The following is a 26,201-nucleotide window of genomic DNA, read 5'->3' as shown; positions in this document are numbered from 1 at the left end:
CCTGACTCGTTCTTCCCATGTTTGGGTCTGAGCCCATGTGCACAGGGAGGCTGGGCTGGCTCCAGGGCAGGCTGCCCATCACTGAGGTTTAGCCCCTCTTTCTCCTCCCCCCACACCTGGCAGTGGGAGTGCAGGCAGCATAGAATGGTTTGGGTTGGAAAGGACCTTAAGATCACCCGGTTCCAACCCCCTGACATGGAGCAAGCTGCTCCAGTGGAAGGTGTCCCTGCCCGTGGAAGGGGGTTGGAACTGGGTGAGCTTTAAGGCCCCTTCCAACCCAAATGAGGTTGGGATTCTGTTTATCTTCCTTAATGCCCTATTGGACTTTTTCACTGTGTGCCCCACAGCAATTTGAATTAACTCACCGGGGCATTTGCTCCTACTCTAACTGTAATGAGCTGACACATTGCAAACCTCTGTGCAATGAGCTTTCCACTGGGATTTTCCCCCAAACCAGGGGCCAGAAGTTTTCCTCCCAGCCTTCTCAGAGGTGTTTCACCTGATCAGAGCCAAAGGGCAGAGGCTGCACCTTCAGCACATCTCTGAGCAGGAAGGAACCAGGACACAGACTCACTGGAACAGCCCTTGAGAAAGTAAGACTGGGGAGCTGGCACCCAGCCACTGCTCCTGACCCATCCCATCACCAGGGTAAACACTTGCTCTCATTGCTTTTTCCCTTCCAAGGTTCTTTTTGCTTCTATTTAAACCTCAGCTTGTTTGCTTTCATTCCCGTGAGCGGATCCCCACTCTGCTGAGCTGGGATGCTTGTTGTACACTCCGTAACATCCAATTGCACTTTTTCCTTGCTCTGTTAGTTCCCCTGGGATTCATTCTTGGCTGCCTCTTTGCACTTGTGATGCTGAATCTCACTGTGGAATGGATTAGTTTTGAAGCAAGCTTTGGACAACAGAGCAGGGTCCATTCATCACCCAAATGCCTGATTATATTTGCAGATTATTCAGCTCAGGCAGACATGGAATATTTGTGTCCCGAGTTCTCCTTGGGCAGGAAAAACCTGTAGTTTGGTTTTTGCCTGTTTAAATGCTGAGCTAGTGCCATGGTCATCTCTCACCGTGCTCTTTGGGACTGATGGTTCCCTCATTCCAAAGTCCTTGCATGACTCCCTGGTGGGGTTTGGGGTCTCTGATTTATGATAGAATGGATGTGCCACACACATGAGTTCCTTGCACCATCCCTCAGCCAGATGTCTGCCCTCATTGCCTGCCTGCAGCACAGCCACCAGAGCAAAGCTTCATCAAACCTAGTAATTACCCTGAGCTTTGGCAGCTGTGACTCAAGGGCTGCATTTGCACATGCTCCTTTGAAGCAGGAGGGTGAACCCCTTAACCTCCACAAGAGACCTCATTCTCCTCTGCTTCTTCCTCCTTGTCTCCTCTAGCAGCTCTGCCCCATCGAGGACCAGCGATCCCCAGCTCTGTACTGAGGTAAGAGCTCAGACCTTCACTTGGTGCATTTCTTTGATGAAATTCCTTGGTTGTTCCAAGCCTCATCCAACCTGAGCACTTCCAGGGATGTTCAAGGCCAGGTTGGACACAGGGGCTTGGAGCAGCTGCTCCAGTGGAAGGGGTCCCTGCCTGTGGCAGGGGTTGGAACTGGATGAGCTTTAAGTTCCCTTCCAACCCAAACCAGGCCAGGATTCTGATTCTAGGGAATCATGCTGTTTTCCCATGGGGAAAGGTTTGACTGGTGGTGCTGACAGGATTGTGTGATTTTATTGCTTGCAAAGAACTTTGAGCTCCCTTTTGAGCAGCTCCTTTTGTTCTAACCAACACTGATGTGAACACTGGCCAAAGAGTCAAATGTGGCTGGTGGGGCCAGAGCCAGCAACGGGGAAAGGGAGCATCCTGCCCACCTCCAGCCCATGCACATCTGCACCATGGAACGAGCATCTGTCCTCACCTCCTTTGTGTCCTCCCTTGGTGGATCCAGCAGAGCCCCTGTGCTGGCTCAGGGATGCTGCAGCCTCCAGAGAGCTGGGGGTGATGGGAGAGTGTTGGCTGGGAGGTTTTGGAATAAGAACTGGTCTTGTTAAATGAGATGGAGCTGTTGGAGTGAGGCCAGAGGAGGCCGTGGAGCTGCTGCAAGGGCTGGAGCAGCTCTGCTCTGGAGCCAGGCTGAGAGAGCTGGGCTGGGGCAGCCTGGACAAGAGAAGGCTCCTGAAGGGGGGACCTGAGAGCAGCTCCCAAAACTGGAGCAAAGCTTTCCCACTCAGGTACCCATGACCATGGCTCTGGGTTTACTTATCCCTGGCAGTAAATGCAGCCCTGGGAAGCTGTGGTGTGTCTGTGTTACAAAGTGGGACCACACAGCTCTTCAGTGAGCCCCTCTAAACAGTTTTCACACCATCTTGAACTCATCTCTCTCATGGATGCAGTTGGAAGAGGCCAGAGAGGAGGCTTGAATATAAATTTCCCTTTTCCCAAGCATGCCTCTGGTGCTGGGCGATGGCTGGGGGAGGTTTTGCTCTTTGGTTTCAGTAAAAAACCTTTGAAGCATCTTCATTTCAGAAGAAACATGACAGTTGAAATGATTTATTTGATTTTCTTCCCCCCATGAAGTGGATTTTTCCCTCCTCCTTGTGCTGTGCCAGAGCACAACACACTGAAGGAATTAACCTAATGAGCCTTCAGAGCTCCGTGCCACCTTCTCCATGTCTCTCCCTGGGTTGTTTTTCCTTTCTCTGGTCCTGCCTCCTCAACCCTGCTGCCCCATGAAGCTCCTTCCCTATGCATCAGTTCTTGCTGCTCTCCCACCATCATCTTCCCAGCCATGACCACCACCACACACACGTGCATGAACCCCCATGGGCTGCAGTGCCTGGAAAGCCCAGAATAGGTAGGAGCAAGAAGCACGAAGCACTGATTTCATTCAGCTTAAGAGAGACCAGGCAATGGGCAGGAGCCAGGATGGGGTGACCCAAAACGAGTGGGAATCGCACAGTGCTCAAAGGAGGAAGACTTCTGGATGCTGTTGGGATCTCTCTGCTCCTGTGCTGCTCACCAGGCTGGGCTGGAAGGAGAAGTGAGCATCCGAGATGTAGCTGGAGCGAGTGGGAGAGCGATGCTGGTGGTTGTGTTGCTCATCTCATTGCAGCGCCCTCACAGTCAATCTCCAGGGAAGGCAGCTCTGGGAATGCTTTCCCGAGGGGTAGGGAGGCCCCTTGCCCACACATCAGCCAAGAGGGTTTCCATGTGTTCCTTGCCACCTTCCCTGCTTCCCCAGGAGATTGCAAAACCCTGTGTTGGGCGACCCATTTGGAAGGAAACTGCCCTGACCAACTCCTGAAGCAGGCAGGAGCTCAATCATTTACATTTCAAACAAGTGAAGCAGTTCTGGGATGGAGCCACCCAGAGTTGTGTTCCATGTTATCAGTTTCAGAGTGAGTCATTTTGTTTGTATACCCAAGCAGTTTCTCTTATAAAATGTGCATGAGCACTTGATGTAAGCAGGGCAAGAAGCAGAATCTTCTTTAGTATTGCAGTTATCCCCACGCTGGAGCCACAGAAGCTTTTCTCTTGCCCTAAAGCTACTGCTTACTTCCATCTATTTACAGCCAAACTCCATTAAACACCCTGAGTGTTGCCATTGTTAACACTATTGCATCTTGCCACCATATTGTCAACCTGATGTTGCTAAGAACTCCATCTTAATGCAAGTGTAAAACCTTTATATCAACATGAACCCTGTCTTGTAGCCACTGAGAGCTTGTGGGGATGGCCAGGAGGAGCATAACGTGCTAATACCCCTCAAAACCCAATATTCACCCCAGCTGGAGACTCAGAAGAGGTCAATCATGAGCTTTGGCTCTCACCAACACTGAAGAGGTATGCAAGCCATTGGGGTGTTGCAGTATTGATGGTGAGGTAATGGAGCTTTCTGGTAGGTGCATCTGCCCACCTCCTCCTCAGGACCTTTCCATCACCCTGCTGAGGTGGATGTGATGTTTCTGCATGAGCTTTGTCAATAGGAACAGTTGGGAATATGTGTTTAAGTCCTAGATGTGAGGACTTTGGTTGTGGTGTCTTCACAGAGGAACAGGATGTAGTAAAGGGAAACCTCAGAGCATCTTTTGACCTTTGGAATCTTCAGCCAGAGCAGTAGCAACGGCATCCCTTTAAGAGGACACGTCTGGTTAACATCATCTGCAGCTTCCTCTGCAACAAGATTTAAAATAGGAGACCTCCCCTTCAGAGAGGCAGCTTTGTTTAGCACTAAAACTGATTAATGCCTGGGAGGGATAAAGAAAACCAAGTCCTCTGTTGATCTCGTGGGGTATGACCTGCTATGGCTGGGATACGGATGCTTTTACCTTCTGTTACTCTCATCGTGCTCTTCTTTCTTGGGCAGAAACCAAAGAGCTTCAGACTATGAGGGACCATCATGTGTTGCTCTTGCCTGGTTTCAAGGCAGGCATCATCCTGATGGGTGCTGGTAGCTACAACACAGAGCATCAGCTGCTCAGCTTGAGGGCAAGTGAGGACAAGAACTCCAAATGATCCTGCTGCACGTGAGCGCTGTCTGCTTTCATTCCTTCCTCCCTGGCACGCAAGGGAGATGGGATGTGTTCTGTGTGAGTTGGTGTGGTCCAGGGATAAACAGGGCAATGCTGAATGTACAATCCCCTTCAACTGGCATCACCTCCAAAAGCTGAACCTCTTCTGAGGCATCTCTGCTCCTGCACTGGACAAGGGAGAAGAAACCAACCTCTGGAAATGAATGAAGCCTGTTTCTTACCCAGCTATTTTGGGATCGGATGTGTGAAAACGCTGACTTCCCCCACTTAGCTCTTGGGAGAGCCCAGGGGATGGCTGACTTTAAGATGCCTGAGGTCAGGCATGGTGAATCCCCACAGGCAGGATGTATGGAATGTTTTCAGTGGTATTTACTGCATGTTTTATTACAATAACATGGCAGGGATTCTCTCCTCTTCCCTTAGGCCTGCGCGGGCTCTGGGTGTGAGTAACCTCGGAAAGCTCCTCGCAGTGTGCAGCAAGTGCTGGTTGACTCGAGGAAACCATCGGCTGCTTTCCCTGGCTGGAGGGGTGTGATGTGGGTCTGGAGCTGAGGTCCCTTGGAGCTCTTTCAGGGCAAGAGGATGCACGAATTCACTGCAGCTCAGTGTACATCCATGATGGAAACTTCAGGAGCTGCACGTGAGAGTGTGAAATAGTCCCAAAAGGATGAAGAAATAACCCCCAGCCTGATACTCCTCAGGGAGCTTGGCTCCAGCAGGACTCATAAAATCACCACTGGAGCCCTTGGCAGAGTGTTAATTGTTTTCTTGCCTATTAGAGCCACTTGTGTAATTGCTCCAGCACCATTAGCAGGGTTAGTGAGTTACTCTCCCAAATGGCATCTCCTTTTTATCCCTTGGGTTTCATCTAGACACAGTCGCTTGGAGACTTCACATGGAGTCAAAAATCATTGCTCATCTATTGCTCCCTCTCCCCTGGATCACTGGGAGGGAACCCACTTGGGCTGGTTGAGATGCCCGAAGAGCTTGCCCTGTTGCCGTGGGAGAGCTCCAGGGTTTGTGAACTGATTTGTTTCCCTGTTTCCCAGAAAATCATCCCAGATTTCTATCATTTCTAGGAAGACGAAGCACACAGAGGAAGGCAGCGCTCCCACAGCTGGGTTCCCTCTCGGTACAGGATTGGTTCTTCCCAGAATTGCTTCTCCCTGGGTGAGAGCCAAGCCAGGGCTGTTCTTCAGTTGCTGATGAATTAGTTCTTGAGTTCCTCTAGTGCAAGTGTAGGGCTACATAAATGAATGATGGTAATCTCTACAAGCACCTCTGTAAGGAGCAGAGCTTTGTGCAGTTCCTGCCTCACAGCAGTTTCCCCACCTTCCCTTTAGACCTGTGCATCTCTTCTTGCTTTTTGCCCTTTTTAACCCTGGTTTTAGCTCCTCGCTATCCTTGTCTGGATCAGGATCTCCAGCCAAATACCCCATGGCAAGGAGGATGGGAATCAATGAGTTGGATGGCTCAGACCCCTCCTGAGACCAGCTGAGCCTCCAACGTGTGCCCTTGTGCAAAGGAAAGATGCTGCTCCTGGTTTTCCACTGCAGCCCCCAGCGATGCTCTAAGAACTGAGCCTGGTTCCTTGGCAGGTTTCAGGTAATGATCACACCCAACACACCTGCAGACACCAGTGGGAAACATGCAGAGGAGAAGAAGTGCCATTGAGCAGCTCTAGCAAAGCCTGCAGAGAATCAGCCTTCCTTCGGACGGCCGCTCCGTGGGGAGCAGCAGCACATGCAATATTCAGTGGGATATGGAAAGCAACACGGAAAGAGCCTTAAATGTCTCCAGGAAAAATCTCACTGATGGAAACTGTGAAGCTGGAGAGGATCCGAGGTCTGGAGAGCCTCCTCCAGAGCCACCACCCTCGAGGCCTTCACTGACTCCCTCCAGCTCGTGACTACACAATGTGATGGTGTTCAGGGCATTAGGAAGGTTCCCAAGCCCTGGAATCTTTGTGGGGAGCAGAAGATGCTGGAGGAGACACAGGGCAGGCTGAGCCTGCTGCTCACTGGAGGAGCCTAATCTCATTATGGTATTTTCCATAACATTACAACATGGACACAATTATGCCAGGATTTTCCATTAGCCAGTTTGTAACTGGAAACTCGCTGGAGGAAACAGTGTCAGGTTCCCTGAAGGAAAGTTATGCCTTGTGCTCCCCCCAGAAATCCCTTGTTTCTAGTTGTTCCCACTCCATCCTGCTTCCATTTCCTGGGGTCTCCTCCCTTGCTCAGTCCTTAGTGGCCATAAAATGTCTTTATTTCTGAAATCAGCATGGTTTAATCCAGGGATTCTAACCAGCATTCCCTGTGGTTGTCTCTGCCTTTGCACTGACTGCCTGTGACCATCCTGGGGCTCATGCCGGGCTGCAGTGACCCACCAGTGTTACACATCTGTCTCCATGTGTATGGACTGGGATGGGTTGTACAAGGCTGGATGTTTTCTAGGCAAAACCCCTCCCTAAAGCACAGGAACTGGTGCTGTTTCCCCTCCTGAATCCCTTGCCATGCATCAACCTCACCTCCACCCCGTGCTATCACCCCAAGCAGCCAAGTCCTTTCCTCCTTGGAGAGGATCAAGGAAAGCTCACCCGATGCCAAGGAACAGCAGCCAAGGGTTTTGAAGCTCACTGAGGTCCAGCAGCACAGAGCAGAGCCTTGCCATGGGGAGGGCTGTGGTCACTGCAAACAGCATTCCTGGCTTCCCTCATCCTGCCTGCACCCGCTGTGCCAGTGCCGCATCCAAACCTGCCCCGAGCAAGCCGGAGCAGCTTCCACAGCATCCCAGAACCAGCAGGGTTGGAAGGGAGCTCTGGGGATCATCATGTCCAACCCCTGCCATGCCAGGGCCATCCGGAGCAGGGCACACAGGGTCGTGTCCGTGGTGGGGTTTCAATGTCTCCAGAAAGGGAGGCTCCACAACCCCCTGAGCATCCTGTCCCAGGGCTCTGACACCCTCAGCATAAAGAAGTTCTTCCTCACGTTGAGCTGAAACTTGCTGTGTGTTACTTTATGGCCATTGCTCCTTGTCCTGTTGCTGGGCACTACTGGAGAGAGTCTGACCCCATCCTCCTGGCACCGCCTTTGAGATATTGATCTGCATTGATGGGATCCCCTCTCAGGCTGCTCTTCTCTGACCAACCAGGCCCAGCTCCTGCAGTATCTCCTCATAGGAGAGATGCCCCAGACCCCTGAGCATCCTTGTGGCCTCTGCTGGACCCTCTCCCGCAGCTCTTGTCCTGAGGAGCCCAGCACTGGGTGCACTTTGGGGTGTTTCTCCCCAGGACCCAAAGCACACAATGGAGCAGGATCCAGAGCCGGGTTATGCGGGAAGCTGAGCTCTCCATGGGGGGGGGCAGGTTGGGTTTGCACGGCTGCTCCTTACCATGTGGGGTTGATTATGAGCAAGGAGGGGCAGGAGGCTGGCAGGGGAGGGAATGTGTGTGTGTGAGCATGGAGCAAAGGATTCCGGTGCTGCGAGCGGTAATGGTTGCCATATGGAGCAATGTGCTGAGGATGCTTGGCTGGGAGCAGGCAGAGCCTCATTCTCCAGGGGGTTTAAGCTGCAAAGTGTTATTTGTGGGCACCTTTTCCTTGCTGGGTGCTGGTTTGGGGTTGCTCGTGGGTCAGGTGTGCAGCCAGTGTTGTGACATGAAACCATCCTGATGTGGGGGGCAGTTTGCCCCATCTCCCTGCATGGGGCAGGGGACCAGGGTGTCTTCTGATGCACTTAGGTTGCACTTTTGCACCCAGCCCTTGGCCTGGCAGGAGGCTTCTGGTGGGGGCACCAGCTCCTGCTGTACAGGGACATGGAGGAGGCTGATGCTGGCACAGAGGAGAGATGGAGCAGGGGGAATGTACTGTAAAGAAGATGCAGGAGAGCAGGGTTCACCCATCACGCTCTTTTTTCCCCTTCTTATTTCTAAGGTGAAAATGCACTTGCTGCAAAAACTGCCTTTAATCTTCGCTGCAGTCTTTAGCAGGTACACAGCCGGGGGGAGCTGGGGGGGTGATGGAATTTGCCACTTGAATGGCCTAAATCTGTGTATTTCTGGCTGGTTTATCACCCACATATCACCAGCAGTGCCCTCAGCACTGAAGAGGCTCAAGCAGCGAGGACGTGGTGGGATGCAGTGAGTGCGATGGGATGCTGCAGAGCATCACCACAAGGAGCAAGGTCCCACCTCTCCATCTGATCCCATCTCCGGAGCCGCGCTGGCCTCTGCACACCCACAGCATCAGCTCCCAAAGTGTCCTACTTTATCCCGAGCTCATCGCCTGTCCCCAGAGCCCTCTTGCTCTGGCAGCGTTACCTGGGTAAGCTCCAGCTGTCGGCTCCATTCATCTGAGCTGCATTAAGTGCCTGGCAGGTTGCATTATTCCTTAAGTGCGCGCAGTTCATCCCAGCCTCATCTCGCAGCAGTTCCCACAGCCTGGCAGCAATGAGGGTTTGCAGCATCCCATGGAGTGATTCCCTTTGGTCAGGATGCTGGAGCTCCCACTTCCCCCCTTTCCTGGGAAATAGGGAAAAGTGGGGTTAAAGCTTCACCATTTGGGGGTTTTCCTGCATCCCATCAGCTGTGGAGCTGCTGATTTTTAGCTGGAAACCAGCGTGTTGAAGGTATATTCCTGTTGCTAACACATATTTCAGCTGTCCCTGGTTACACCTGGGGGATGGGGAAATGCAATTAAAAGCTCTTCATTCTGCTAATAATAATCAAACAAGTGTCTTTGTTAGCCAGGGCAGCTCCGTTTCTGTTAGCGGCAGTGGGATGCAGAGGGTCTAGGAGGTGGCTTTAGTGGTGAAGTATCCCGTACTGGGAATTCTGTTCTGGAGTAAAACATGGGAATGTCATGGGGATGTGTAGCAGGCTGGGGGAAGGGAATGGAAACTGGTATCCCAGAATCTGTAAGGTATCAGTGGATGCTGGGACCTGTGCTGGGTACCACTGGGAGCCATAACCAGTGCTCGGAAATGGGGATCCCTGGCTCATTGCTCCTGCCTCCATCCCCTGTTCATCCTGCTGCTGCTTCCAGTGACCAGGACCAGCGCCAGCCCAGGCCAGGGAGATGCCTCCAGCTTTCCTGCGAGGCAGGAGAGGACATCAAAGGCACTATCCCCATGTCCCTCTCCCCATTCCCTGGGTTTGCATCATGGAAAATGCTCTCGGCAGGAGGCTGGCTCAGCTCCATGGAGCCGCCCAGCTCCATCCTGCCCAGTTCCTCCCCTGTCCAGGGATGGGGAATGTTTTCCCCTCCCTCCCTCCCGTGATGCTGCATCTCTTCCCCTCTTCTGGAATAGCCACAGATCCTTGGGAGACGCTAAGGAAAGCCGCTGCCTTTTCCTCCTTCCTCCTTACCCACCAGCCAGAACCAATTAAACCCACAGAAACTCAGCTCTTCCCGGCTTCCCTTTTAATTTCAGACCCCCTGGTAAGAGGAGACATGATAAAATGCAAGATTAAATGCCTAATACCTAGGATTTGGGATTACCGAGGCCAGGGTGGATGGTTGGAGGTAGAAGGATGTGTCTGGTTAAAGGGAGGTTTGAACTAGTGATGCCTCCCCGCATCTTCTCTCCCATCTGCGGCATCAACAGGGCAGGATAAGCATGAGAGCCCTGCACAGATCCATCCTGGAGGTGTTTGGGAATGAAAAGCGTCACTCACTGATGTCCAAGGGTGGCTTTGGGAAGGGGTTTCTGTATGGGGCGGGGGGGAGATCCACAATCCCACCCCACGGCAGCAGGCTGGGGTCCACAGGCCCAAATCTCTTGAGTCTGTAGGTAAAGCATCCAACAGCCCCTGTCATACACCAAACACATCATCCGGACATCTCCTCTGCCTCCCACTCCATACTGGATGATTTCAGGCTTTGATGGCTGGAAAGATGCTGCTGATTTATTCATGGCCACTTCCCACCCATTAGCATTAATAGCTCTCATTGCTCTCCTCCATCTATGGAGCTCATTCCCATCCCTGCCCAGCCTTTACTGGGAAGGTCAAGCACAGGGAGATGCTGGAGCCCAGCAGATTTCCTAAACAGAACTGGTGTGCCAGGTTTCCATCCTCAGCATCTGACCTTTCCAACAGGGAAGGAGAAGGATGCCAGGAAACATCCCCTCTCTGTTCCTTCTGCCTCTTCTCGCGCAAGAGAAGATGCTGCAGAGATGGGTCTGTGCAGAGCTGGTCTGCCTTGCTCCCAGCTGCTCACTGGCCATGCCATATGGCAAAGCAGCTCTTCTCTGCCTTGTTTTGGGTGGGAATGTGGCCTTTAGGTGAATCCCAGCACTGTGAACCCCATGAGGCCACCACATTGCATCTCACTGAGCAGCCAGGGGGTCCTCAAGTATCTGGGATAAACCTCCACGTCAGAGGGAGCAAAAGGATCCCCAGAAGATGCTGTTGAAGGATGCTGCTTCCTTTGGTTTCCTCTTAGCTTCAAACCCATCACCCTGCTCTGGCCCTGCACCTCCACCCCAGCTCTGCTTAATTTTACTGCTATCACCTTTAAGCATGACCAGGGTGCCCCAGTGCCAGACTGGTGTTACTGGGGAGCAGGGTAAGGAAGAGCTGGGGGGCTACAGGGGGGTTCTGGTGCTGTAGGGCTGGAATTGCCTGCTGAGCCCCCTGGGAGCATCACATTGGAATGTGTGGGAGAGTTCTGCATCTTCCCAAGCCCTGGGAAGTGTGAGATGCTCTTTGCTCACGGTGGCTCTGTGCCTGTGAAGCCATGTGGGTGGGGGATCCGAATCTGGTGAGGGAAGGACTGCAGAGGATGAGCTGGTACCCAGGGATGAAGCTGAATATCCCGAATCAAGAAAGCTTCTGAGCTCCAGGTTGGGCTTTTCCAAGGGATCTTGCCTGAGTCTTCCCCCATCCCAAGACCTCTGCACTGTGCAGTGTTATTGGAAGCAGGGACATGGATAAATGGGATAACGTTAGAGAGATGCTGCAGTGCAGCTGATGGGTTGAGGAGCGGATAAATGTGTTAGAGCTGAGATGCTGCTCAGGCTCCTCCTGCTCCTACCTGAGCTCCAGGAACTACCTTGGATAAACCAGCCAAAGCTTTGGAACTGCATTGGGTGATGCTTTGATTCCTTTTACAAGATTACTAATACTTCAGAGGCTTAATAGCAGAACTGGAGCCTTCCTGTGGCTGCCTGGGGAGCTGGTGCTCTGACACAGCAAGAGACATCATTTCACTCAGCAAACACTGCTAAGGGCACATCTCTGCTTTGGGGACATCCACAGCACTTGGGAAGCACAGGGCTCAGCTCTCTGATTGCCAGTGAGGCCCATTGAATGTGCTGACTGAAGGGGTGTTCGCAGCCTGTGGACTGAGGCAGGTGAGGGGACATACTGCTCTGGTGCCCAACTGCCCGAGTCCTGTGGTGTGTCTCATGGGACAGAGATGCTTGGGTTTGGCATCAGTGAAATGAGCATCAGAGCAGGTTGGGAAGGGGCTGTTTGGCACAGGATGGTGGGAACAAGCAGAGGGACATCACCAGAACCTGTTGGTGTCACCTCCCCTGGCAGGGTCCCTCTTCAGGCTGTGAGCAGGAGGCTGCACCTTGCTCTGCCACCGCACAGCAAGCTGCCCATGAGCCATAGAACCCCAGAGTGGTTGGGTTGAGGGGACCTTAAAGCTCCTTCAGTTCTAACCTTCCACTGGAGCAGCTTGCTCCAAGCCCCGTCCATGCTGGATCCCAGATGGGGAGCACGGAAGGGTTGGGGACCAGGGACTAGGGTCTGGCATACAGAAGATGATGCTTTCCCAGTGTGCTCCATCCATTTGAAGTGCTGATGCCTGGAGGGATTCTGTGGCTGCAGCCATCATCCTATGGATCACATCCCTTACTGGCACTTCTCAATTTGAGTTCTGCCCTTTTGAGCTCATTCTTGAGCTCCTGCAGTGATGGATTCAGCAAAGGGTGAAAACCCATTTCCTTTGGTGTGTACTTGAACTTGGTCCTGATGGAGCCATTGGATTCCCCAGGATGTCTCCTATGGGATGAGACATCACCAAGATCCCTCAGCTCTCACTGGGGTTTACCTGCCCAGCCTCTGTGCACAGCAAGAGGGGGTTGCAAACACACATTCCCTATCCCCGAGAGCTCCGCAGAGCTGGAATTGTTATGGCTCATTTTGAAATGAAAAGGCAATCTCAGAATATTCCATTTGAGTGAAACATCCCATCCCGAGGCTGTTCCCTGCAGCTTCTATTTGTGTTCCCTCAGCATTAGCAAGCGCTAATGCTTTGTGATTTGGAATAGAGCTGAAATGACAAACCAGAAGGTTTTGCTGCAGGAACCCTTCTGGAAGCTCAAAGGACGAACCCACTGGTGCAGTTTGGGATAATCCTTCCCGGATGGGCCCCTCTTCCCATCGGGAGCCGGATCTGCATCCCTTGTGTGGCCAAGAGAATGAAGTGGTGGCCGGAGGTGCCTGCTCCAGAGAAGAAACACTTCTGGTGGCTTAAAGTTAGGCCATGACCAAGGTGGGGGGTACATGAGTGATGGGAGCAGGCACCTTCCCTTCTGCTCTCTGTTCCTTCCAGAACATTCCATATATATTGGGTGAAGTTAAAACTAGCTCCCATGCAGAATTCCTACCCCAGGTTGTGCTAAAGCCACACTGGAGCTGGAATTGCAATGGGCAAGTGGCTTCTGGCTTGTGCTGGGCTTGGGTCTACAGCATCTTGCTCCTTCCTCCTCCTGCTGTCCCGAGTGGCTGCCGGAGAGCCAGGATCATCAGGAATGTGGATGCTGCAGTGGGATCTTCCCAAGGTCCTTTGTCTGGCATGGAGATGTTTCTGTGGACTCGTTTTGGCCTCAAGTTTGTGTTCCCTTCAACTGGAAAACGTTCCTTTTTGGGTGTTAGTGAGGAACGGATCATCCTTTACACAGAGCCCTGCAGTGTGTGAGCCTGCTCAGGAGAGGAGGAATTGCCTTCCATGACATGGACGAGAGATCCCATAAATCAGATCCCACCTTGCCTCCTGCACAAGTACCACTGGAGAGAGAGAAATGAGCATCATCGGGACAGTTTGGTGTGTGCAGCACAGGAGAAGGTTGCAGAAGAGTGTTATAAATCACTGGCAAGAGAAGAGGGATTTAACTGGAAGCTTTGGAAACGCATTTGAACTCCCTGGTTTTGTAGGTGGGTTAATTCATAGGAATCTGTGAAAACATCCAGGTTTTCTATGTGGGGACAGATGACATTTCCAGAACTCCTCAGGCCTTCAGGCTTTCCCAAGCTCCTATTGCAACACTGGAGATAATCACTTTTCCAAGGATCTAAAGATGACTCCACATTTGCACAATGTGATTAGGAACAAGCCTCTTTATATTTACACTTAACCATTGGAACAGGGCCACTCCAGAGCAGCCCATGGAGCTTTTCATCCCACGTCCTTCATCCTTGGCTTTGCTGGATGGGGGGAACAGTTTTCCACCTTCTCTCTGCAGCCTTTGGGGATATTGGGGAAGCTGCTGCAGCATCTCCCACGGGATGGAGGTGGGATGGAAGCTGGATGGATCTTCGTGCCCCACACGCATCAGCTGCTAGGGAGAGGATAGGGGCTGACTCCTCAGCTTCCAGCCACAAACCTGTGCCTCTTCCCAGCGCAGGGATGTGTGCCCACAGACGAGGGATGCAGCAGTGAGCAAGAGCCATCACAAAGCCTATTGTAACCTCCCAGCCGCCTTGGTGGCAGGAATGCACCACATCCTGGCTCTGTGCCTCAGTTTCCCCATTGCTAGGAAGGGGTCTCTGCTTCAGAGCCGGTACTTCCGAGCCGCAGCCCCATCCAGCCCCAGCCCCACAGCTCCAAATCCCCCTTCCCAGGCCTGCCCTAAGGATGCGCATCCCAGGAGGGACCCTGCTCCAAGAACCCTCCCCCCCAAGCCCTGCGGTGCCCACGTCTCCTCTCCGGGCTGTGACCCCCTTCGGCAGCAGCGATCCCTGCCCCATCGCCCCCCGGCCGGAGGCTCCTCCCGGTGCCAGGTCCCGCTCCAGCAGCTGCGTGTTCTCCAGCGTGAGTCATCCCAGCCCCGAGCTCCCGAACGCTCCATAACAACCTCGGAACATTCCTGCTCTCTGATCTCAGAGCCTGGCTGCGATCGCTCCCTCTCCGCTCCTCCTGCCTCCCTCCGCACGGCTCCTCCTGCCCGGGCTCCACCAGGATCAACCGGAGCTCGAAGCGGGTTCGGGTCCCTTCCCTCTCCCAAACCCAAGAGCAGTTCCCAGCTGGAATGAGGTTGGGTTTTTCTCTCCCATTGCTGCATTGTTTGCTGCTGTTCCTCTCCGTCCAAGACGTGTCTGGAGAGCTGCATACCCAGAGCACTGGGGAGGGTGCTCAGAGCCTATAGTCCTGCACATCTCCCGTCCTACCAGGAGTTCTGCTCCAGAGCCCCCTCTCTGGGACCTTTCCTTTCTCTCCCTGCCATCACTTTTGTCCCAAGTGGGTCCTTTCCTCTGCTCCTCCAGAGATGGTCCCACAGGCTGCAAGGACGTGGGCAACAGCAGCATCCATCTCCCTTCCATGAGCTGGGCACTGAAGGAAAGCACCAGGCTGAGCTCCTCCTCCACCTCATCCCCTGCATGGTCCAGCTTCAACCCCTGCAGGCAGCTGCCCTCATCCCTGTGCCCTCCTCCATCATCTTCCCACACGTTCCTGGTAGACCTATGGGGAGACCTGCACTTGGAAAGCTGCTTCCGAGCAGGCTCCTGTGCAGGGATGGGCAGTATCTGAGCACCTCTGCCAGCTCCTGCTGCCGGCAGCACTGACCCTTGCTCCTGACATCCCGCTGCTCCCCCTCCGGCTCTTTGGCCGGCTCCGCCTGGCACAGGTACAGCCCCTGAATGGGAATCAGGTTTTGCTCAAAAGCATTGATTTCTCCTGGATGTGGAGTGCCCAGATGGCCTCCGGCAGCAAGGGGAGGCCTGGAACGTGGCACTGAGCAGTGTGAAAAGCCAAAGTCAAACAGCATCATAATCCCCCCCCCCCAATCAGCTGGGTTTGTTCAGCTTGCCTGGATGGCCAAGGGTGAGGGAGGCATCGCTCCAGGGCAGCGGTGGAGCTGGCACCACGGGCATGCAGCTGTAACCCCTCACCCTTCCCCAGAAGTCCAGAATCATGGAATCACAGAACGGAAGGGACCTTAAAGCTCCTCCAGCTCCAACCCCTGCCACGGGCAGGGACCCCTTACACTGGAGCAGCTGCTCCAAGCCCCTGTGTCCAACCTGGCCTTGAGCACTGCCAGGGATGGGGCAGCCACAGCTTCTCTGGGCACCCTGTGCCAGCGCCTCAGCACCCTCACAGGGAACAGCTTCTGCCTCAGAGCTCAGCTCAGTCTCCCCTCGGGCAGGTTCAAGCCATTCCCCTTGGCCTGTCCCTACATCCCTTGTCCCAAGCCCCTCTCCAGGTTTCCTGCAGCCCCTTTAGGCACTGGAGCTGCTCTCAGGTCTCCCCTTCAGGAGCCTTCTCTTCTGAGCAGCAGCTCCAAAGTTTCCCAAACACCACTTGAACAGCCTGGCAGAGGGTGGGGAAGGACCCAGAGCAGCATCTCCACAGCATCACCCAGAAGTGGGGATTTTATTCCTCTCATCCTCGACTCACCGGATGATGCTCATGGGCCAGAGCCAGGTGAGGAACCGGGCTCATCCTGCGCCCCATTTCTGAGCTTTATCCTTGAACCCCTTTCCTTGGCAGCACTCAGCCACAGAGCCTCATGCCTGGGCTCTGCATCTGCTTTTGGACCATGGGGTGCTGGTGGCTAAGTCATGCAGGGCACGGCAGGGTTGTGTCTTGTGTCTCTGTGGGGGCAGCATGGGTTTGGTTTGATGTCATGGGGAAGGGGGAATGGGAGCGCGGTGCGTTGTTAACTAAAGGCTGATAATCAGCTTCTGCCTGCAGAACATCAGTGGCCCCGGGTGTAAAGAGGTCGAATCTCCTCAGCAGTGTGTGGGGTTGGGGTGTTGGGGCAGGGATTACGTTTGTGAAAGCTGGGATCGGTTGTTCCAGTGCCTCGCGGTGTGCCTGTGGTGGTTACAGCTGTGGGATGCTGCTGGCTGCTCAGTGGGGATGGGGGAATTGGGACACAGGGATGGGGATGGGGATGAAGGGATGGGGATGAAGTGATGGGGATGTGGGGACCCGGGGATGGAGATGTGGATGCATGGATGTGGATGCAGGGCTGGGGCCGCAGCGCTGTGGCTTAGGGGCTGTTGTGGCTCTCGTGGAGCTCTTCCCTTGCCTCCGTCAGTCTCAGCCCCTGCTCCGCTGGTGCCTCCCGGACCTCTCCTCCGGTCCGCGGGGTCCCCCCGCCCGCCCCTGCCCCAACTTTCCCACGGCCCCTCCGGGGTGGTCCCGGTTCCCCCCCCCCTAAGCTCCGCCCCCCGCGGGCTCGCGGCCGGGGCCGGTCGGGGCGGGGACCCGGGGCCGGGCGGAACCCGCAGCCCCCCCCCCCCTCCCAGACGGCGGCGAACGGGGAGGGCAGGAGGAGCCGCGCGGGCCCCCCCCCCCGCTCCATGGCCCCGGCCGCGGCGGAGCCCAACGCCCGTTCCCCCCCGGGGAGCGGCCCCGGCCGCAGGCGCTCGGCTCGGAGGCGTCCGGTGAGTGCGGGGCCGGGGGGGGGTCCGGGACTCACGGACACGGCGGCGTCCGGACAGACTCGCGGCGGGTCCGGGGGAATGAGGCCGTGAAGGGAACACACGGGGCACCCGCGGGCAGCGGGAGCGTGCGGAGCTGGGGCACACACGGGCACGGAGCGCCCATGGACATGGGGTACCCGTGGGCACGGAGCACCCATGGACATGGGGTACCCGTGGGCACGGAGCACCCATGGACATGGGGTACCCACGGGCATTGGGCACCCATGGACATGGGGTACCCGTGGGCACGGAGCACCCATGGACATGGGGTACCCACGAGCATTGGGCACCCATGGACATGGGGTACCCGTGGGCACGGAGCACCCGTGGATATGGGGTACCCGTGGGCACGGAGCACCCATGAACATGGGGCACCCACGGGCGCTGGGCACTCATGGAAACGGGGCACCCGCGGGCACTGGGAGCGCACAGATCCGGGGTACAGATGGGCACGGGGCACCCATGGGTATGGAGCACCCACGGGCACTGGGAACCCACGCACTCAGAGCACCCGTGGGCACCCGGCACACACAGACACGCTCCTACAGCCACCAAGCCCCTGCGGGGACACGTGTGCAGCCGCACTGCCATGCACACACTGACACGCGTGCTCACGGATGGGTGCACACGCACCCTTGCATGGCCAGAACACGGCTGCTCCAGACACATCCCAGTGCTGTTGGCAGTTCCCCGAGTCCTGGAATGGTTTGGGCTGGTTAAAGCTCACCTTGTTCCATGCGGTCTCTTCACAGAGGGTTGGGATGAGGAGGGGGTCGTGCTGCTGATCCCCACACTGGGTTTGATGTGGACACTCCAGAGAACTGGGTGGAAATCCTCCCAGCAGCTCCTGGAGTTTGGGATGGGAACGGCCTTTTGGCACAAGGGGCTCAGCTTGACTGAGGGGGAGAGCCCGTGGCTCCCATCTCACTCCCAGGCTGGGTTTGATTCCTGTAGGTGGGAATGAACGGGAGATGATGGAGGCAAAAGTAATCCCAGCTGGGAACTTCATCGTGTGCAGGGATGCGGGTCCCTGGGGTGGGTTTATGTGTGCTTGTACCCACCGGGTAGCTTGGGCCAGGCCTGGGAGCAGGCAGGACTTGGCTGCCCCCCCTCCGGAATCCCTCCTCCTGCTGTTCTGGCAGGGATCTCTCAAAGGAGCAGTGGGGAAGGTGCCAAATTCGGGCAGAGTTTGGTCCTAATTCCCTGGAAATCCCAACCTGCAGCTTTTCCTTCCTTTCCTTTGGACCAGGTTTGCAAGGTGCTTGGCTGCAGCCTCCATCCCTGGGTGCGCTGCACCCTGCACTGCTTCCCGGAGGCAGGAATTCTCCCAGGAAATCCCTCCCGAGCTTCCCACTCCTCCCCCTCCTCCTCTGAGCCGTTAGAAATCCTCTCTCCATTTAAATTTAGATGCCTGCAATATCTTGAATTTGGATTTATTAATGATTTCCATGTGGTTCCTATCAGGACGCGTTGAGCAATGCAGATGGCCTGGTTTCAGCATCAGCTGGGGGGGAGAAACACAAGATCTGTGGCATTTCCATTGTCTCCTTAAACAATGGGCCCGTCAGAGGCAGCTGGGATGATGATCCCTTGCTCCAGGGCTGTGACTCTGTAGGATCCATCCAACTGCCTGATCTCCATGCCCTGGGTGACCAGCGTTAGGGATGAGTCTGGTGAGCGGAGCCAACCTGGAGCTGGTGCCATGAGTCACCAGCTGGATGTTCCCATGTGCCGGAGGCTGGGGAGGAGCTTGGCACATGGCCCTGTTCTGGGAGCAGTGAGGATATTGGGGAGGTCAAGGTGAATGGAGCTGGGGGCTCTGCTCGCTCCTGCCCATTCCTGCATCCCCATCGGGACCATCTCGCCCCATCACTGGGTGGAGACCAAAGGGACAGATCCCTCCGTGTCCCCAAACCAGCACCGTCTTGCTCTGGATCCCACTGCCCTGGATCCATTCCAGGAGACAGTGTTGGCCCCTTGGCTCCAGTGTGGGATGTGTGACCTGAAGACGGGGATCGAAGATGCTTCTCCGCAGCTTGGCCTGGTGTGGAGGTGATGCCTCCATCACCAAGTGTTTAGTGGTGTGTTAGCACCTTGCCCATCCCGACCTTTCCTTGGGGAAACCAAGGGCTGGAATGAAACAAGGGATGTTCAGAGTGAGGAGCCATCACCTTTGGCTTACAGGCAGAGGGGTCTCCTGTGCTGCAGCAAAGGGAAGATACACCCCGAGCCCAGTTAAAACCTGCTGTGAGACCCCCCCAGCCCAGAACCAGAAGGTGATTCCTGCTGGGAATGGGGCTAATCCATCCTGCACCATGATAACAAGTGATTCTGGTTGATAACGGGTGTCCAAGATCTGTCACCGCACTGGGAACATGCTCATGCTGGGTCACAGCAAGGGAGGTTTCACCCCTGCAGACTGGGAGCTGCTGGTGGGAGCTGGGATCTGCTGGAAGAGATCCAGAAGGATTCCCAACAGCTTTTATCTCCTTTCTTCTCTCTGAACACCTCCTGGGTGTAGCCAAGGGGGAAACATCAAAATCAGCTCATTCCCAACTCGGGAGAACGGCTTCAAAGCTGCAAGATTTGGGGTGAAGAAGAGGGAAAAGGAGGTGCTTCCATTCCTCAGGCATTGCTGGGAGTGCAGCCTGAGCTGCTCCTCGTGCCAGCTTCCCAAGGTGATGGTGGAGACCCCCAGCATGGGATCCTGGAGCAGGGCAGGATGGAGATGCTGGGGTTTAAACCCTGCCAGGATGCTGGAATCTATCCCATGCCAAAGCCTTTTCCAGGTGTGAGACCCTCATCCTGGAGGTTTTGAGGTCAAACCTGCTGTTTTGGTGCCCTGTGGCAGGCTGCAGGCTCACACCGGCTGTGGCAGCAGCCGGGCCCCTTCCCAGGCTCAGCTTTACCCCATCCCAGCTCTGCTGCTCTTGGATGCGTTGGGATTTAGTGTCAGATTTTAGGAGCATCAGCCTGTGAAGGCGGCAGGAAGGGGTTGGGCAGGAGGATGGAGCCAGGAAGATGCCTTCATGATGGGGGGGATTAGGGAAATGTTTGGGCTTATTTTAATGCCAGGCTTATTGCAGGGATTGGGAGCTTAACTCCGAACCTGGCAGCGGAGCAGCCCTCGGCTCGCTCTCTACCAGCATTCCCATCCCTACACCGGCATTCCCATTGGGAACAGAAACCTTGAAACCGGAGGTGTCAGGAGCCATGGATTGCAAGGGGGTGGCCCCTGAGTCACCTCCTGTCCCCACCAGGGTTGTTGGGACCCATGGGCCCCGGTGCTGCATCCAGCACCGCTGCTCCTGTGCTGAATTAATCCCTTGGTGCGAGTGCAGGCGGCACAGAACTGGGTGGAAACGTTGGGATTTGGCTCATTTTGTTTTCCTTTTTTTTCCCCAAAGAGCTTACATAACCTTGGGGATTCTATTAATAAAAATAATGGGTTTGAACTCTGGGAACAACCCAGAGATCCCGAGCACAGCTCCACAGCACAGTGGGAAGTGAGGGGAGAGGTGCTGGGGGCACGAGGAGTGATAGGGGAATGGGAGATTCCCCTATCTTGACACCCCCGTGTCAAGAAGAGGAGGGAGGGAATGGGGTTATTCAGACCCTGTGGATGTGGGACCCTCCTGTCCTGCTGCACCCGCTCCCACAGTTTGATCCCGGGTTGTATCCAGTTAAAAGCATGGGAGCAGCATCCCAGAGAGCACCAATGCAGGGTCCTGGCTGGACCCGGATCTAAGATGGCAATGAGGGAAAGTGGAGACATGACCTAAACCAGCGCATTTGGAGGCAAAGACCCCCCAGTCTTTGGGATGTGTTTCTGCTCCTGGTTGATCCCCTTTTAACACGGAACCATTCTAACCCTCCTTTCCCTATGGAAGGTGCCCATTGCTTTGGGGTCATTGCTTCCCCCTTGGCCACGCAGGATGCTGGTTCCCAGGGAGCTTTCCCAGCCCCCTCAGCAGTTGGGTTGGGTTGTCTGGGACTTTATTTCCCTTCCTCCTTTCTATCTCCCTTATTCAAATTGTCACAGCTTGAGCGCCTGGTGCCAGGAACAAGCTGTCATCCTGGAACTCATATCTTTAATTCCTTCCCTCTGGTGCTAATAACACCTTAAGATGATTAAGGCTGGGGATAAAAAACCTTCGTGTCTTGTTTTGCTGCCATCGCTGATGCTGGTTGCTGGCTCCTGGGGCTTCATTCATCCCAGGGAATGAAATGAGAGCAGTCTCCCCCCTCCAACAGGGATGGTTCTGCTTGGGTTTAGTTGCTGGCTCTTCATTGCTGAGTGTCGATGCCACCGGGTTCTGTGCTCTCCTGATGCTCTTCTGCTGCAAGCCCCCTCCTGCAGCATCCCTTGGCCGGGGGCCACCCTGCAGCATTCCCATTTGGGAGCATTCCCACTGCACAGCCCCATTGCTGTGGGCAGCAGGGGCAGCAGGGACACAGCTTCCTGTCAACACAGGGTTATCCATCTGCTGCTAGAGACGTTTTCGGGCTGGGATGTGCCCAGAGTGTGGTTTAGCCTCCCTGTACCATGGGGCACCACTTACCCTGTGCACCACAGAGCCAGCCCAGCTGATGCTTCCCTGCCTTGCTCATCCAGGACACAAGGCACTGGATCAGGAGTGGTGCTGAGCACCCTGGATGAGCCCTGCTGTGCACTGGGAAGGGCCCTGTGCGTGAAGCAGGTTGAGGAAGGTGCATCTGCTCTCAGTGTGGATGCTGACTGGTGTGGGGCTGGTGGGGCTGGGATTCACTGGTGGCTCAAGGTGGTGGCACCTTGGGTTTGGTGTTCAGGGGGTGCTCGGGTAGCAAGGGGAGGAAATGGGAGCTGGTGCAGCTCTGACAGAGCCTGGGCTTGGGGTTTCACACCCAGACCTGCCTCCGTTTCTGCAGCCAGTGGGAAACTTCCTTTTCTTTCTTTTCTTTTCTTTTCTTTTCTTTTCTTTTCTTTTCTTTTCTTTTCTTTTCTTTTCTTTTCTTTTCTTTTCTTTTCTTTTCTTTTCTTTTCTTTTCTTTTCTTTTCTTTTCTTTTCTTTTCTTTTCTTTTCCTTTTCCTTTTCCTTTTCCTTTTCCTTTTCCTTTTCCTTTTCCTTTTCCTTTTCCTTTTCCTTTTCCTTTTCCTTTTCCTTTTCCTTTTCCTTTTCCTTTTCCTTTTCCTTTTCCTTTTCCCTTTCCTTCCCTTTTTTCTTTCCTTTCTTTCCCTTTCCCTTTCCCCACAGTGATGTATTTTATGTCCCTCTTATGTCCCCATATTCCCACCATCCCCATGCTCCCCATGTCCACATCCTCCCCATTCTCCCATCACCCTGGGCACACAGATCCCCACTGATGCCTCTTCCCCTCTCTCTCCCCCCCCAGCAGGAGGAGCGGCCGGGCCGGACACGATGACCGCAGAGAGCACCGAGAGCAACGGGCCCATGCGGGAGCCGGAGCCGGTGGGCACGAGGTCCCCGGTGCCCCCGGTACCCCCTGCCCCACCGCGGCGCCGGGGGCACCGTCTGCGGCGCCGCAAGTCCCCGACGGAGGCACCGGTGAAGGGGCAGCTCCGCATGCGGTCACCATCGGGAGCCTTTGTCATGGTGGGCATCTCGGTGGTGCTGGTGGGCATGACCATCGCTGTGGTGGGATACTGGCCCCACCGTGGGGCTGGGGCTGCCGGTGCCACCAACATCACGGGGGACATGAGGAGGGAGGTGTCGGCCGCGCGCCACGTGCCCCACAGTGAGAAGCTCAAGCTGATCGGCCCTGTCATCATGGGCATCGGGCTCTTCATCTTCATCTGCGCCAACACCATGTTGTACGAGAACAGGGACATGGAGACCCGCAGGCTCATGCAGAAGGGGCTCTGCTCCATGGTGACGGCTCTGCCCGAGGGCACCGGCCTCGAGGACGGGCACTGCCAGCGCGGGGACACCCGGCCCGTGCCCAAGGCCAACGCTGAGTGTGTGGAGGGCTGTTACCGTGTGGACCTCTCGGGCCAGCCCTGCCCTGGCACCGGCACCAAGTGGTCCAACTGCTATGGCTCCAACAGGCTCCAGACCACGGCCGAGTTCCTGCAGCGCCCGGTGGCATCTCCCGCTGCCTCCCTGCTCAGCCTCCGCTCCGGTGCCTCCACCGAGGCCAACCTGGGCTTGTCCCACCACAGAGGGGCCGAGTCCCTCCTGTGCTCGGCTGTCGGTGCCTTGGCACTGCCTGTCATCAAGCTCAACAACTGCCTCTTGGATGCAGCAGCACGAGGGGGCCCTGCAGAGCCCCAGCACGGAGCCCCACAGCTCTCCCAGCCTGGCAGCAGCATCGCGCCCCATGGCCATGACCCTGGTGGTGGCCACATCATCATCAATGTGGATGGAGGCGCGGAGCCGGTGGTGATGGAGCTGGGCCCTGATGTGCAGCTCCACAGCCCAGGGCACTCCAAGTCCCTGGACCTGGGCCAGCCTGGGGTGCTGCTGGTGGCCCCCATCAAGGACCGTAAGAACCGGAGCTGGCCGCGGCTGGACCACGTCAGCCTGGTGGGTTACAGCAAGCTGGAGAGCACCGGAGAGTCCTCGGACCGGCTGCTGGAGCACAGCGAGCCCCGGCCCAGCTCCTGGGCTGTGGGCATGGAGCAGGGAACACGGGTCTGACACCCCCAGCCCCTCACCTTGGTCCCCAGCACCCACCACAGACCCCAGACCAGGGGGTTCGGAGGTGCTGATGTCAAGCAGTGCCAAGAGGGAGGTCTTGACCTGCTGCTGCTGCAGGAGGACTCGCCTGGGGTGCGAGTCTTGATGTCTTCCCAGTGGATGCCCTTGGCCTTACAAAACCCTTTTCCTGGTGGCTGTTCCAGAGGAGCCCTGGCTTTGAGACCCAGCCCAAACTGCAGGATGGGGACGTTGGGTGGGTGAAGCCCCACCAGCCCCTGCAGCACTTTATTGCACCGGAGTGGGGGGGATGCTCTGGGGCAGGGGCTGTCCCCTTGCCCAGCCCCAACCCACTGGAAGGTTTGCTTGACCAGAGCACGTAAACCCAATGGGGCTATTAAATATTACCTTGATGCCATGTGGTCCCACCTCGTGATGCAGGAGGGGTGCTCAGGGCAGGCAGTGGGTACCAAAGGGTGTCCAAGACCTGCTCCCCCCCCCCAGGCTCAGGGGTGTTCTGTAAGTGATGGGTATGGGCAGGATGAGGTGAGAAGCTCGGGGTTTAAAGGGGTTTTAGCAGAGCAGGGATGCAAGTGGAGCCCAGGGGAGGTGCAGGCAGCAGCGGTTCCCAAATCCCATCTATGGGACGGGGATTGTTTGTGCTGATTGGGGGGGTTGAAGGATGTGGGATGTGGGAGGAGGGATGCGATGGGCAGGGAGGGAAGGGGGAGTGTTTGGTGCTGGTTTGGCCAAGCCCTGTTGGGTGCTGTGGTGCTATTTGGTGTCCTCTGGATGCAGAACAGGAGCTGCATGGAATGAGGCCGAAGACGCAGCCTTGGCACTGGGTGTTGTGATCCCCGAGGCGGGATCCCCAGAAACCAGCCCTGGTCCTGCCCTCATTGATCAGACCAGAGCTTGCCCTGGTGCCCGAAGAGACCTGGAGAGGGGCTTGGGACAAGGGATGTAGGGACAGGCCAAGGGGAATGGCTTGAACCTGCCCAAGGGGAGACTGAGCTGAGCTCTGAGGCAGAAGCTGTTCCCTGTGAGGGTGCTGAGGCGCTGGCACAGGGTGCTCAGAGAAGCTGTGGCTGCCCCATCCCTGGCAGTGCTCAAGGCCAGGTTGGACACAGGGGCTTGGAGCAGCTGCTCCAGTGGAAGGGGTCCCATTGGGCTGGGAAGCAGCGATGGGGCCAAGCTGTGCCTTGGGAATCAGCCTCATCCCAGTGGATTCACTGGGAGCAACAGCAGCCCTGAGCTCTTTATTTGGCTGCACAATCTCAGAGCTCTCCAGGCCTGGAGCAGCCACAAGGGCAGTGATGGAGAGGGGGGGGTTGGTGCTTTTTGGTTTCATTTTGCCCCTTCATTGTCTGGGGCTCAAACGGCTGCAACCCAATGATGGGTATGAGAGGGGAACCTGCCTGCAGCATCTCCTGTCTGGACCACATCTCTTGCCAGCACCATGGGCGGCCCCAACATCCTCCTCCTGCCCCAGCATCCTCCTTTGCAGGATTCCTGAGCCCCATAAGGATCATTTCACAGTGTGAAGCTGCTGGATTACTGGATGTGGGAGGGTGAGGAGACCTCTGCTCTCATCCTCTGCACATCCCTCACCTTCAGCTCTGCCGTGGATGTGATTTCAGGAGTGTTTGTGGGATGCTGGTTTCAATGGCTGGGTGCTGCGGATGCTCTCACCCCCACACTGTCCCTGTGATGTGCTGGGAATGGATCTGGGATGAGAAGATAGAGCAAACTAATCCAGTGTGGTTCCTTTTGTTGACCCCCTTGGGTGCAGAGCTGTGAAGCTCTTCCCATCCTGGAAGCACCAGAGGTCTCACTATGGATTAACAATCCAGCCATTACCACCCACTGGTGTATCCCCCCCAGGAGGAGATTCCTACCAAGAGAAGGGGGATTTCACCCACAACACCAGCAGAGGATACCAGTGGGGTTACCCCCAATGCTGGCACATGCAGGATAGACCACGGGGCATCCCTTGGGCCACCATGGTCAAGGGTGGAGGCAGGAAAGGCAACGGGCCCTGGTAATTCCAATTGCCCCTCCATCACCAAGGGACCCCGAGGCTGGTCCATGGCTATGGGACAGCTGTAATTTGGGCTAAAACCAGGCAAAATGTGCACAATGAGTGGGGGGAAGCTCTGCCTGTGGTGTTGTGGGTGGGGAGGGGCAGACCCCCCAGTGGCTCCCCCATGCCCAGGGCCACCACAGGCAGGGCTGGTGGGGCTGCGGGTTCCCTGCTGGGACATCAGCATCCCCAGGGCAAGGGATCCAGCCCCAACCCTGGGAGCACAACAGCTCCGGCCACATCAGCCACAGGTGGGGATGATCAATCCTGCCCCACACCTGA

General features: G+C 55.8%; 1 protein-coding gene across 1 annotated transcript; it reads left to right on the top strand.

Annotated features, from left to right (window-relative positions):
* Positions 1-17,051: 17,051 nt before the first annotated feature.
* TMEM200B (transmembrane protein 200B) lies at positions 17,052-24,254 on the top strand. Its single transcript, XM_034069348.1, has 2 exons — positions 17,052-17,162; positions 22,575-24,254. Exon 2 carries the CDS (start codon positions 22,601-22,603, stop codon positions 23,837-23,839), a length of 1,239 nt encoding a protein of 412 aa, XP_033925239.1. The 5' UTR covers positions 17,052-17,162; positions 22,575-22,600; the 3' UTR covers positions 23,840-24,254.
* Positions 24,255-26,201: the final 1,947 nt, after the last annotated feature.

The sequence above is a fragment of the Melopsittacus undulatus genome, chromosome 14 (genome assembly GCF_012275295.1).
Source record: "Melopsittacus undulatus isolate bMelUnd1 chromosome 14, bMelUnd1.mat.Z, whole genome shotgun sequence".
Lineage (NCBI taxonomy): Eukaryota > Metazoa > Chordata > Aves > Psittaciformes > Psittaculidae > Melopsittacus > Melopsittacus undulatus.
Note: the sequence above shows the minus strand (reverse complement) of the source record. Positions and strands in the feature narration are given on the sequence as shown.

Coding starts and splice junctions, on each gene's coding strand:
- TMEM200B (XM_034069348.1), top strand. CDS start 22,601: ATGACCGCAGAGAGCACCGAGAGCAACGGGCCCATGCGGGAGCCGGAG.